The sequence below is a fragment of the Mercenaria mercenaria genome, unplaced genomic scaffold (assembly GCF_021730395.1).
Source record: "Mercenaria mercenaria strain notata unplaced genomic scaffold, MADL_Memer_1 contig_1291, whole genome shotgun sequence".
Lineage (NCBI taxonomy): Eukaryota > Metazoa > Mollusca > Bivalvia > Venerida > Veneridae > Mercenaria > Mercenaria mercenaria.
In genome coordinates, this window is record NW_026459272.1 from 29,116 (window position 1) to 42,799 (window position 13,684).

General features: G+C 34.9%; 2 protein-coding genes across 2 annotated transcripts; both read right to left on the reverse strand.

The window, feature by feature from the left end:
- Positions 1-812: 812 nt before the first annotated feature.
- On the reverse strand, positions 813-2,791 carry LOC128551594 (uncharacterized). Its single transcript, XM_053532490.1, has 2 exons — positions 1,460-2,791; positions 813-1,421 (listed from the first exon to the last, which is right to left on the reverse strand). Exons 1-2 carry the CDS (start codon positions 2,789-2,791, stop codon positions 813-815), a joined length of 1,941 nt encoding a protein of 646 aa, XP_053388465.1.
- Positions 2,792-3,814: 1,023 nt separating this feature from the next.
- On the reverse strand, positions 3,815-9,209 carry LOC128551595 (uncharacterized). The gene is made up of 3 exons (XM_053532491.1): positions 9,173-9,209; positions 5,154-5,231; positions 3,815-4,921 (listed from the first exon to the last, which is right to left on the reverse strand). Exon 3 carries the CDS (start codon positions 4,910-4,912, stop codon positions 3,815-3,817), a length of 1,098 nt encoding a protein of 365 aa, XP_053388466.1. The 5' UTR covers positions 4,913-4,921; positions 5,154-5,231; positions 9,173-9,209.
- Positions 9,210-13,684: the final 4,475 nt, after the last annotated feature.

The window sequence follows — 13,684 nt, forward strand, 5'->3', positions numbered from 1 at the left end:
CAGAGTCTGCACCATTTGCTTGGAACACACCATTGGTGCATTGATGTCTTTATGCCATATTTGTAAGAACTATTTCTAGTTAAGTACATGTTTACGTAGTAATATCATTAAGCTACATTCTAAAATGGATTTAAACAGACGTTACTTTAACTATTTATTACAACAATACCAATAAGTATTACTCATACGACCAAACAACAAAATGATGCGATACACGACTTCTTGATTCAAGGACTTGCTCAATTTATAGCTGTGAAGCTCTGTACCACCTGTTCATAATGTCAAGTAAATGAATGACTATAAGTGCATTCATAATAGTTTGGCACTATTTCAGAGGAGTAGTCAATCATGCCTAACCAGGGCATAATGCACCCGGTGACCCCCTATATATTCTATATAAATGATGCAATCCGGTCTGAAGTCAATTTTCAAAATCATTCAGTCGTAACTGTACCGGTGACTCTATTGGCGCCATTTTTGAGTGGGTGGTTTAAATCAGACTCTGTTATATACGGTTTAACATTTTATCCTTTATACCCAAAGATATTGTAATAATTAAGGTTCATATCTCACACAGATGTACATGTCCCAAAATAGTTCGACCGACTTCAGTTAATTTCTCATTGCATTAGTGTGTAAAGTCACAGCTATGATGAATTTACACACGAAAAAAATTAAGAAATAATTTTATTTTATTGTTTATTTACGAGACAAACATTTTTAATACATGTACATATAACACTTAGTGTGGAATATAAAGCCCATTTTATAAAACGGCTATCTACAAAATATGATGTTATTTTACAAAATAGTTAGTATCCATAAGGATATGTGAGGTAATCCTTATCGATTACTCTTTTGTCAAACACTATTCTATAGTCCTTTGTTTCTTGTCTTGTGACAAGTGTGGTATTAATGATATCCCGGCATATTTTCATATCTGCAACCTTGGCTGTATTACCAGTGGACGACCCCTTAATCATGTCCACCACCATAGCGTAATTTATTTTGAGGGAGTTTTTAAAGTTAAGAGTGATTCCTTTAACTTTGCAGAATGATGTATAACCATTTTTATCACAATGTTTTGTTTTATATGCATAGTTATTTGGTCCACCAGTAAAAAAATTCGTAATTTTGTTTCCCGAAACCTCGTCAGTCATATCCCCGAGATAATCTCCAAGTGGAGGTTTCCACTGCCCTGGTCTGGTTGAAAATATGATAGAATCAGTGTCACAATAAAGTGCACGTTTTCCAAGATGCTGTAGATAGCTGTAAAGTTTAAGCCGGGCCTGTGCTGTTGTATATGCAGCTATAACAACGTTTGTTCGGGAAGAAGCCTCAATAAAATCTTCATTGTATATCCAGTCCAGCTGCACAGTTTCTTCATTTACAAACGTATGTTCTTTATTTCTTGTTGATCGCTAGTCATAAAGTCAAAGAACTCCTTTGTATCTGTTACATAAGACGTCTGTGCTAGGTTTGTACGTTGGCCAAACTTGCCCCAGAAGGAGTTCAGCATCAGCTTAGCCAAGGATCGAAGGCCTGGATTTTTGTATATTCTGTTGTAGTCTAAAAGTATACCTTCTTTTTCATAAAATCGTTGAATGTATAACTGCTTGTCATCTTCTGTTTTGCACCATTCAGGCCACCCACTAGCTTCCTGTTTGAGTTTTAGAAAGGTATTCACATATTCAGTGAATATACCGCCACATTTGGAGTCTTGGTCATACTGTGATATCTTATTAAAATGCCAAACTTCATAGATTTCCAGTATTTTGTAACCCCGAGACAGGGCCAGTTTGACCTCATCTGTAAACCAAGTACCCAGAAAGGCTCTTTTATGATCAGTATGCTGACATGGCGACTGCTGGTATTGGTCTGCACATGATCTGCATAGGCTGAAGAGCAGTTTTCCATTCGACTTTACATGTATGACAGGTAGGTAGAGTCCACGTGGAGGTACAATTTTACACTTGACCAGACCCTCGTATTCGGTAATGTCTTTGAAATTTTCTGTGACAATTTCGGGATGTCCTAGAGGTATTTTTCCAGTTTTGTTAACATATGGATACAACGATGTCACATCATAGTAGTTTATTTTTTGGTCATTTGAGGCTTCTTCGTACAATTTGAATCCTTCTGTCCTTCCACCGTAAAACGCATCTCGCGGCTCAAGTGGGGACACTATATTTACAGATCTTATAAATTCTTGCAAGCCAGGGGTATCTTGTATTTCTTTTTTAAAATCGCATTCCCACTTGGACACGTACGTATATCCTAGAGACTCTATATAGCGTTGCTTATCCAATGTTCTGGCATACAGGTCACCCATTGTCATATCATTCACAGGATTGATGGTGTAATTTGTAAAGCAGCGGTTGCAACCGTGCCAAAAGCAACCATGCATTTCTAAAACAACTTTCTCTCCTTCTTCAGTTTCGTAGTATCCGTCAACTTTGTAAGGGCCTATGACCTTCTCACCAGCATTTCGACCATGTTGTATGTGTACATTCTTTTGGTATGCAAAGTAAGCCAACCATTTGTATGCTAAAACAGACTGTTTCTCTTTAGGCCTGTACCCCTGTGTTGGAATAATACCTATACTTTCGTGTTCCAGAAAGTTTCGTCTGAACACCAGATTACACGCCGATGCGATAGTCAGGCATTTTTCAAAAGGATCTATGTCCACGTCTGATCGGCAGTATTTTAAGAGTTTATATTGAAAATCAAACTTGTCGTTTCTGCGAATGTCATACCATGCAAGGAATTCCAGTCTGTTTTCTATTTTCATACTATCTGGGGAGTAGTACTTTATGTCTGGTAACTGTGTCAGGGTTTTGGCTTGCTTGATTTTCTTGTCGATTGAATAGATGTGGGAAATGACCCTTTGCCAGTTCTGTGATTCCAAATGTTTTGGGCATGTCCGCTAAAGCGTTCGGAATGAAGTTTATTGAGTCTATGAAGCGAATCCTACACACAGGAACTTTCATGGACATAAATTTCGTCCCATTGGTAATTACCTCAGGTAGGATGGCATTCTCATGTAAGTATTGTAGAACTGGATGGCTGTCATACCCCTTAAAGTTATGACAGATTACGGTAGCACCAACATTTTCCTCAGAGAATAACCATTGACAAAACTGCTGAGTGGTCTGCTCTCCTTTGAAAACGAGTTCATTTTTTACGCAATGATCACACTCTGAATCGAAAGACAAGTTGCTGTCCAGGCACTGAGTGCATACCCTTTGTACGACGCATAAGTTCGGCTGATGTTCAAAAGAACCACAAGTTGCTTTTTTACAGTTAACACACTTCCCGTTTGCGCCCGAAAGATATCCTTTCTCGCACTGGAGCTGTTGATCTTGTGTGCACTCAAAGTCAAAAAATATATATTTTGTATCCTTTGGCTTTGTTTTATTACTTGTGGTCATAGGTTCATCCTCTTCCACTGGCTGCATAAAACACTTGTGATCTTCTTCCATGAAATCTTTGCATGTTTTACAGTATGTTTCATTACACATGTGAGGATTCTTATGCTTCCGCATATTTATTGCTTGTCCGCAATCTCTACATTTGTAATACATACTGCAAGTTGATGTTCCAGTATCATGGTTTTGCTTGTGCATTAAGAAACACGTTTCGTTGATGAAATATCTATTGTAGTCATCACAATATTCCCAGTGCGCAGAGTCGTCCTCGTGTATACGATGACAGTGAACGCAAGGATTGTTACAGGCATGTTGCTCTTTGTTACTGTAACCCTTTTTACATTGAACGCAAAAGTAACTTCTATTCAGGAAGCCTGCGACTGTCGTTAAACATCAAAGTGTTCATTGTGATAGTACAAGTAAATAGGTACGCCGTCTTCTTGTCCGTCATAGATAATGGCGTTAAAGTGTTCCTTCGACAAAACAAGGATCTTATAACTGGAAAGTATTTCTTGAATTTGTTTCACTTCTTCAATACCACAATGTTGTAAAGGTACTCCAGCCGTGTCATGTAAGTTAAGTGCCAGTTGTTTTTGCGCAAGACGCCCTTTGCGTATGTTATCCCACTGCGGGTGTTTTTCTATACGTGCTATTGCTGTCACTATGACGCGTGCACAGCAAAGTTCATCGGTATTTCTAATTTGAATGACACTACCTTTACTTTTTAACAACCTTGATATGTCCACGTACGGTTTGCCATGAGTTCCACTTCCAGTAGGTAAATGTACATGAACGAGCTCCAGCCCGAACGTTTCATCAAGCACAAATTGTTCATATGACTGCAGCACCCTCTCTATTTCTGACAAAATTCTGTTGACTGTAAGTTCAGATCTCTTCATAAATGGAAGAACGATTGGAAAGTCCAATTGCGGATTATCCATTGTAATTCTAACTTTATCGGTAGATGGTATTTTGCCAGCAATACTGTCAATGATTGACTGGAAAATTTGTTTTAAAGTTTTGATGATATTGGGAAGTTCCCGGACCTCTATATCATTTACTGATATTTTGTAATACGATGCGGTCGTACTGATCTTTTCTATTCTTTTTTCACTGATCTTATCCATCCGATAGTATTCCGTCGGATCGTCCTTTGCTGTTAATTTTTGTTTTTTATGATTGACATTGTTATCAACTCCGACAACACGAGCCCTCTTAATGCCTCCACCACTTTGGCTTTCGTGTTGTATAAAATGCTCATCAAGAGCATCTTTTCTTGTGAATACACGAAGACAATCCGGACAATGGTGATTATTTTCATCTGCGTGCTTTTTCATGTGTTGTTTCAAGTTATTCTTTCTGGTGAAACTTTTCTTGCAGCTTGGGCATGTAAATTTTGGCCAGTGATTCTCAGTCTGTCTGTGATGCAGTAGATGGCTCAGTCTCGGGAAACTGGCCTCACACGCGTGACATTGGTAAGCCATGATTGTCAACTGAAAAGAAATTGAAGTGTCAATAAGTGATCTGACTATATAAACATTTAAAGTAGATGTATAATTATGCAAGAAATAGACAGTAGACAGTTTTTACCATATGCATATACAAATATCATTAAATTAAAGAACCTTCATCAGGCGAGACTACATTAAGCCAGGCGAGACTACAAATAACCAGGCGAGACTAAAGTGTACTTGTAATAAGTTATGCTTATAAGTAAACAATTACCTTATCTTGTATTATTCTCTATGTTTCTTAAACACCTGCTTTTACTTCATTTGATTTCCGACGATGATGGCTCTCAATCTGGAAATGAATTTCATAGTATGAATACAAACATATATAAATCATTATTTTGGGCATGCGCATTCAATTTTGATTGAAGGGATTTGATTGGCTAAAAACAGTGAAAGTGCCTTGTTCTAAATGATTTAATAGCAGGAGCAAGTTACATGCCATCATTCTGAAGTTAATCATCCTAGGAGCAACATGTATTCTGTAAACTGTCCCGAGTGTAAACAGTGCTTTTCAAGACGGGATGCGATGTTGAGACATAAACATTACAAACATGATGGACAAAACAATAATGATGCATATCCTCAGATCAGTGATGCGTATCCACCACCACCACCACCACCACCACCGGGATTGACTAGGACGACACCACCACCACCACGACCACAGAAACAAAACCGGTGGTTTTACAACACCCCTTTACCATGATGATATCAGGCCCAACAAGTTATTTTAGATGCTTTGTACAAGAAATGATATTTTCAGAAATTTTGGCAGCAGCGATTTTCACATTTACTAGATATAGAAATCATCACATACACAATGTGAATTGAATCACCGTAAATAAACTTAATCTTGAAAATCAGATGAGTCAGTTAGCTTTGTATACCAGCGTTGATAAACTGTCGTCTGCTTTTTTCACCGTTACACCAACACTTCGGCTGGTAATTTTCAAATGCACGGTTACTGATCTCAGAACGAGCTGATATATAAATTGTCTCAAGAAACCGGTTCAAATGGGATTAAGCCAGTTATTAATTAAGGTTTTCCAGTTCTTCAGTTATAGATGCTATACAAATTCGTAAAATCAGATTTTTAATTGGCAAAGCAGCAATATTAGTGTACACATTTTTATACTTATATCGTCTGAACCATTTATTATTACGGAGAAAGGTCTAAGTAACACTGCTGATTTATGAAAAAATGTATAAGAGCTAAATATAGTGACACATTATGGAACATCCGATTTTTAAAAATAGCACGCATCTTGGTATTCCAAATACGGTAATAATCGTTATTTTATTTTCAGCGTGTGGTAAAACGACATTAGTTAAGGACCTACTGCAACATCACAATACTAGAATTCAGCCTACAGTTTACAGAATAGTGTGGCTGTACAGAAGATGGCAGCCAATGATACAGAAATTCAAAAGACAGTTAGCCCAGTGGTGGAATTTATTCAGGGAATTCCAAATGATTTGGAGGATGATGACTACTTTGATGCAAAAATCAACAATTTACTGGTACTGGATGATCTCATGTCGGTGGCTGGAAAAGACAAAAGGATCACGGACTTATTTACATAAGGTTCAAATCACAGATCACTCTCGGTCATTTCCATCAATCAAAATTTATTTGCTAGCAAGGATCCCACGCAAAGGAGAAATTGTCACTATATAATACTTTTCAACAACCCAGTGGACAAACAATCGATGATTACATTAGCGAAACAGATGTACCCTGGTAAAACAGATTACTTTTTAAAAAAGTTTGAGAAAGCAACAAAACAGCCCTATGGCTATTCTGTTTGTTGATCTAAAACCTTTACACTGGAGCATGACAGATTGAAATATGATGTAACAAGGAGGTTAGGGAAAACCGAAAGGCAAACTGAATTGACCAATCACATAACAGAAGTGAACAAAAAAATTGTATTAAAGGCGAACAGCAATCCGATTTAAATCATTGTCTGTCGGAATTCAAACTGTAGACATCGCGGGAAATAATTGTGAAATTATGGCAGAAAATACAAATGCTTGTGACGATTGTGGACTTTTGTTCGACTCTTCGCACTATGTACAGAGACATGTAAAACGGGGATGGTGCGCAGAAAATAACGACTTTACGCAATCAAAGAAAAGAAAAATAGAAGACAGCAGTGATGGCGAAATGGAAGATAATGCTGAAGAAAATCAGGCTTATCTATCCCTCTGGAAAAAAAACTATAGACTATAACGACGATAAATACGACAAATTGTATAATCAGTTTATACAGGACGGAGAAGACGAGGAGTCTGCACAGGAAATGACAGAAGATCGTATCCAGCCATATAATGAACGCACATTCTTCACAAAATACCAGTATCTGTTGGATTCGTTTATTCTGCCACTTCAAAACAGTACACTGCATCAAAAGATTTTAAAAGACATACATTTATTGACACAGGAGAATGTAAGCACTCAATCGGGTATTAAGCGTGTACTGCGAAAATACAAGCCTGACTTTAAAGAACTATTCGAGACAGAATTGTCGGACGAGGAAAGTGATGACGAAAGCGAAGAGAAAGAGTCTGTTACTGAATAAAATACTTAATGTATAAGCATTTATTTCATTTATGTTGTTGACTTTGGATAGTGCGGACATGGCTCCTTGGGAGGACTATTTAAAGAAAATCTGTTTTGATCCTTCACATCCAGCGAGTTTCTCCGGACCACAAAAACTTTATCATGTGGTAAAAACGGAAGGAAAATTTAACATTGGGATGCATAGAATCAGGAAATTCCTTCAAAATCAGGAACCCTACAGCTTGCATAAACCCATGAGAAGACGATTCAAAAGAAACCATGTGATCAGTGCCGGAAAAGACGACCTATGGATGGCAGATTTAATTGATATGGTCAAGTTTGAAAAATGGGACAAAGGATAAAAATACATACTGTTAGTTATTGATACATTCAGCAAGTATGTCTGGCTAAGACCTCTCAAGCAGAAAACTGGAAATGACGTTACACAGGCATTTAAAGACATCTTCACAAATTCAGGCCGCATGCCAAAGAGATTGATAACTGACAAAGGTATATGTCTTATTCTTTGAAATCTTCAAAAATATACTTACTTATGTACATTACGATGTATTTACAATCATAGGTAAAATCAGCGTTTTTTTCCAAACATACACTTCTATTCTCACGAATAAACTACAATTTTAAATTGTACAATTTCAGGTCAGGAGTTCAGAGCCAAATTGGTACAAGATCTGATGAAAAAATACAACGTCTTATACTCGCCAAAACAGAACGAGACAAAGGCGAGCACGAGCGAACGTGCAGTATTGACCCTAAAATCGAGAATAATGCGTTACTTAACCTACAAGGACAATATCACATATTTATCAATTCTTGATGGCATCGCGGAAAGCTATAATCAAACATTTCACAGAACGATTGGAATGAGACCCGTCGATGTTAAAGAAAATAACCAGGAGAAAGTGCGACTGGCCACCTACTTTGCACAAAATAGAAAATACACAAAACCAGACGTAAAGCTTAAACCGTTCAAATTTAAAGTTGGTGATTATGTGAGAATCAGTCATCTGTGGACTGTGTTCACTCGTGCGTACGATGAAACCTTCACAGGCGAGATCTTCAAGATTTACAAACGTTATCATAGAGGAAATTTACCTATCTATCGCCTTCAAGACATGCAACAAGAAGAAATCAAAGGAACGTTTTATGAAAGTGAATTACAGAAAGTGGACTATGATCCAGACCAGGCATTTAAAATAGAACAAATTCTCAAAACTAGAGGCAAAGGACAAAATAGACAATACTTTGTGAAATGGAGTTATTATCCTAAAAAGTTCAACAGCTGGGTGAAAACTAATGACCTGCAGTGATTTTTACATACATATTGTATATACAGACAGAAGCTCTGTTGTTTAGCTTGTGTATTGTATTGTTTGTCTTGTAAATATCTTGTAAATAAATTGACATAATCTATATTCATTCTTGTTGTTTTGAATGTTTAAACCATAAATTTATACTGGCGCGTGCCACCTGTCAAATGTGAAAGATAAAATAACCTCTTAACCGGTTTACAAAATATCCCTATTTAGTTTACCGCATTGCTGAGTGAATAAGGTCAATGACCTGTAGCAAGCATTAAACCCGACTCGATAATAAAGAATGTTTAACCATATGAAAGAAAGATTAATGTCAGTGTAATATTTTACCTTTATGTCCCTGCGGTTTATCTGAACCTTTCCTTTCTCTTCGCCGTCTCTTTGAAATATGACATACCATTTATACGTAAATATGTAAAAAGTATTATATGTCTTTATCAAAACAAGATTTGACTGGTTAATCTTAATCAAAACATTTTTTGATTGGTTATCTACATATGCTGTTTTCCGCTTCAACTTGATTGAATCTACTTTGTAAATGTGTCAAATAAATAAATGACAAATACACCCATTTAGAAATAGGTAAATGCAAAATTCAACATGTATCTTGTTAAAATGGGATCTCATAGTTATGTGAAAGCAAGTTTAATTTGTCAAATCTCTTTTATTTACATTTTATCAAGAGTTTATTATGGATAAATCAAATTGGCGAATGCGTACAAACGTTTGTTACCGATAATGATGAGTTATGAACCGTGGACTGTTACTATATTTTAACTACGGAAAGTCCAATATTTAATACTATTATTACCTAACAGTTATAGATTTAAAAAAAAAAAATAACAGTAAAAGCTTGTATGCCGTATAAAGTGAAATTGCGCGTTATAGATTATGATATTAAGAAAGAATGAGTATTGATTTGAACATTAAAACGGTTTAAACGGTTATAAACTGGGAATCCAAGTTATTTAAATTTATGGACAGATTCACGACTGAATGATTTTGAAAATTGACTTCAGACCGGATTGCATCATTTATATAGAATATATAGGGGGTCACCGGGTGCATTATGCCCTGGTTAGGCATGATTGACTACTCAGAGGCATACGCATTTAACGGTTTTTGGTTAAGGATATTGAAGGGATTTGTCATTGTCATATATTTAAACATTTCTATTTCAAACAAAACAGATAAAACGTTCAAGCTCCACCAAAAGGTCCATCAATATATATGATTCATAAATTGCGTTGTTAGGTTTAGAAATATATATTTCATTTCCGTTTGTATAATGAGATACGGCTTTGTCCTTTAAAAAGTGGTTGTAAATAGTAACAGAAAAATGCAATTGGCATTTAAATATAAACTTTATAAATCCTTTCTAATGTTTAAAAAACATAACTGTTTGTACAACGATCTTTCTCATTTGACTTTTAAAAGAAAGTGACAATTTAATCATAATCAACAATTAGATTGAGTTCGCCGTCTCATCGGTAAAATTTTTCCCCTTGAAAACCCCTGGGTGGGCGATATCGATTTATATCTAGTTGATATTTTCCAAAAGAAACAAAGAATGATTTTTTAAAATATTGTTTTCGTTAGAATAAACACACAATATGTATTATCCTACTGAAGTGTTTCTTTTTTCTTTACAAAGATATAAAATTTATTTATTTAAAATGAAGAATTAATGCTTCCATTGGCGATTGCAAAACACCATTATCAGTCTCCTTTTACGGCATAGTGTTGCTGAATAAAATAAGTAAAAACTTGTGATAAATATCTTATACTTTCCTCTGTAGTCATTTTATTAATCTTTTGGGAATATCTTTCCTATTGAAGTATTCTACAGACGATAGTTTTTATATATGTTTTTGTTTTGAAATTATTTTAATGTTTTCTTTTTCTCTTGACGTTAAAAAGTCAGTGACTTTCATAAAAAATCTTCATCTGCTCGTGTTCGTGATATTTTCTAACGCGGGCGGAAACATACGAACTCGCCCGACGTTAAGCTATTGCTTGTACCTTGCCTCGATGATAGCAGCGGAAGCACTGCGTCTACATTAACAGCCAAATTCCCGAATATTTTATTAATATTTAATTACAAATGTTGTCAGATGAATAGCATGTATGAAAAAAAAAACTATTTAATTCATACATGCGTACTCTTTACTTTATTTGTATTAAATCACATGACATTATTTAAATGTGTGATTATGTTTATATTGTTTGACAAAAAGCTCAAAAAGATATTCTGTCTGTCCATCTGTATTAATTACCGTTAAGTTCATGATAATGTGACAGTGATTCAGTATGTACGCATAGCTAATTTCAGGCAGGTATAGCACTTGCTAAAAGAAAAGAAAAATCTGTAATCCCTTATACCTAGCCAGCATTCTTTATCGACCCGATATCAAACCGACGTCGTTGTCTATAACGGGCCGATATCGGCTTCAATTTCGGCGGCAAATAGGAATGATATCGGTCCGACGTCGGCAGACGGTATCGGGCCAACATCATAATGACATTGGTCCGATATTGGCAAACGATATTTGGCCAACATCAAAATGATATCGGTCCAATATTGGCAGATTATATTGTGGTCTCGAAATAGTGTGACACGCAGTGCTTTATCAAAAATTTCTTAAAATATACAATTTATAAATTTTCAGGGCAATTTTCTTGAGAACTGATGTGTCTCGCATCATGTGTATGATGCTTATTTGATTTTATTGATATAATACTTTTCACAACTATATACTGCATGTTTTATACAGTTACGTAAGCTTTCTGTATATTCTTAACACTATTGAAATTGTTCAATTAGAATTTTAAACATATTTATATTTTCAATTTTATGTTAATATAAATATTTCTATGGCGGTATTTTACATAAAAATAAAAATGTATCTTAATTATTACCTCTCTTTATAACATATAAAATTTTGATAAATAGCATCTACAAATTTTGTTTGTAACTTAGTTTGATTAATTATGGCATACATCCTATTTGCTTAATAAATTAGCACATATAAATGATTAGATTACTTTTTCACGTTTTTAAATAATATTTTGAAAAATATAGTTATACTATTTTGCCGACATTCCGACATTATACCTATATCGGGCCGATATAGGCATGCTGACTGGGTACACAATGATGTGCTGTTCCACACCAACTTTATGCAATGCCCTTTCAATCAAAAATAATACTTCTCGAAAAATATATAGTAAACAGTATTGGTAATAACAATAAGAAATGTACCTTATTAAGTTATATCCATAATTACTATTTGAAGTATTTATGTATAATCTGGTATTAATTATATAAAGTTGCTCCTGCAACAACGTTGTGGATCTCCGCCATTTTGTTTCCCAGAACTCTAAAGGACGACCCAGTTTTTACGGGAAAACCTGATTTTAGATGACATCACAGTGTAAACAAAAACATTTATATAAATAGCCCGAATTTTAAATGGCCATCAGTTGATGACTGGAGATTGATCTGAATGGTAGACGATAGAATTGATATAAAATAAAATAAAGATAGAACAAGAAGATATATTTAATATGAACAATACTCTTAAATTACAGGTATTTTTCAGTGAATGGTAACAGTTTTATATTGTTGTTGTATAAATAATTATTGATATACTTTTACACCAGGTTGAGTGTAGAAATAAAGATTGTAAACTTTTATTGCTTTTCTTATTTAGCGTTTGACCCTCGGTCCATCCTAACATTTTGGTGTCAGGAGTGTGATAAATTATTTTTTTTTAAATAAGAAAAGATTTATAAGAAAAATTTGCTTAAGAAGGGGAAATTGTTGTGAAATTTTCAGGAATGTCTTGTTGAGCAAGAATAAAGAAAATTTTCACAGGAATAATAGAAAATTGATTTGAAAATGAAATTTTGCAATATTTTATTTAGTATTTGAACAAATTATTGCAAAGGTACATAGATCTAGTTGCACTCAGCCTTGAGTGGAAACCTGAAAATAGAAAAAAATACACATGTTAGCAGAATTGATTACAAAAACTTGATTGTGTATTATTGCAGTATATTTATGATTTAAAAATGGAAAACACTGTAAATTCAGGAACAAACATAGAAAATGATAGTATGCTCAGTGGGGATAGAACAAGTACTCCTATCAGAGATATTTCCCAGAATAACTCATTGCTTGAGAATAAATAAAGTGCTATGACAAAAGAAATGAGCTCCATTACTAGTACTTTAAAACAGTTACATGATCAAATGCAGAATAGAATAGAATAGAAACAATTGAGTCAGATTTGCACAGGGTACATGGTAAAACTTCTGAAAGGACACACCCAGATCCGGAAGTTAATTTTAACTTTAGAGATAATGATTCAAGTGGTATGAATACTGACTTAAGGCCAAGACAAAATTATTCTATGCCAGAACTACAAACATACAGAAATGTAAACACTAATCAAAATGTACAATCCAGTTATTCTGTGAATAATGTAAATAATCTTAAAATGAAACCTCAGGTGTATGATGGGTTCACAGAAATTTCAGAATATTTGACACAGTTTAACATAGTTTCTGAGATAAATAACTGGAACTATTCAACATAATCTCTATATTTGGCAGGCAGTCTGACAGGAAATGCTAGGTCACTTCTGAGTGAAATGTCAGAATTACAGAAAAGGGATTATGATAGTCTAGTTGAGATCTTGAAGGCAAGATTTGGTACTAGAAATAAGGCTGAAATTTTTAGGTCACAATTAAAATCTTTATCAAGGGGAAAATCTGAGTCTATTCCAGAGCTAGCTCAGCGCGTTAAAAAGCTGACCCGACAGGCATATCCAGATGCAA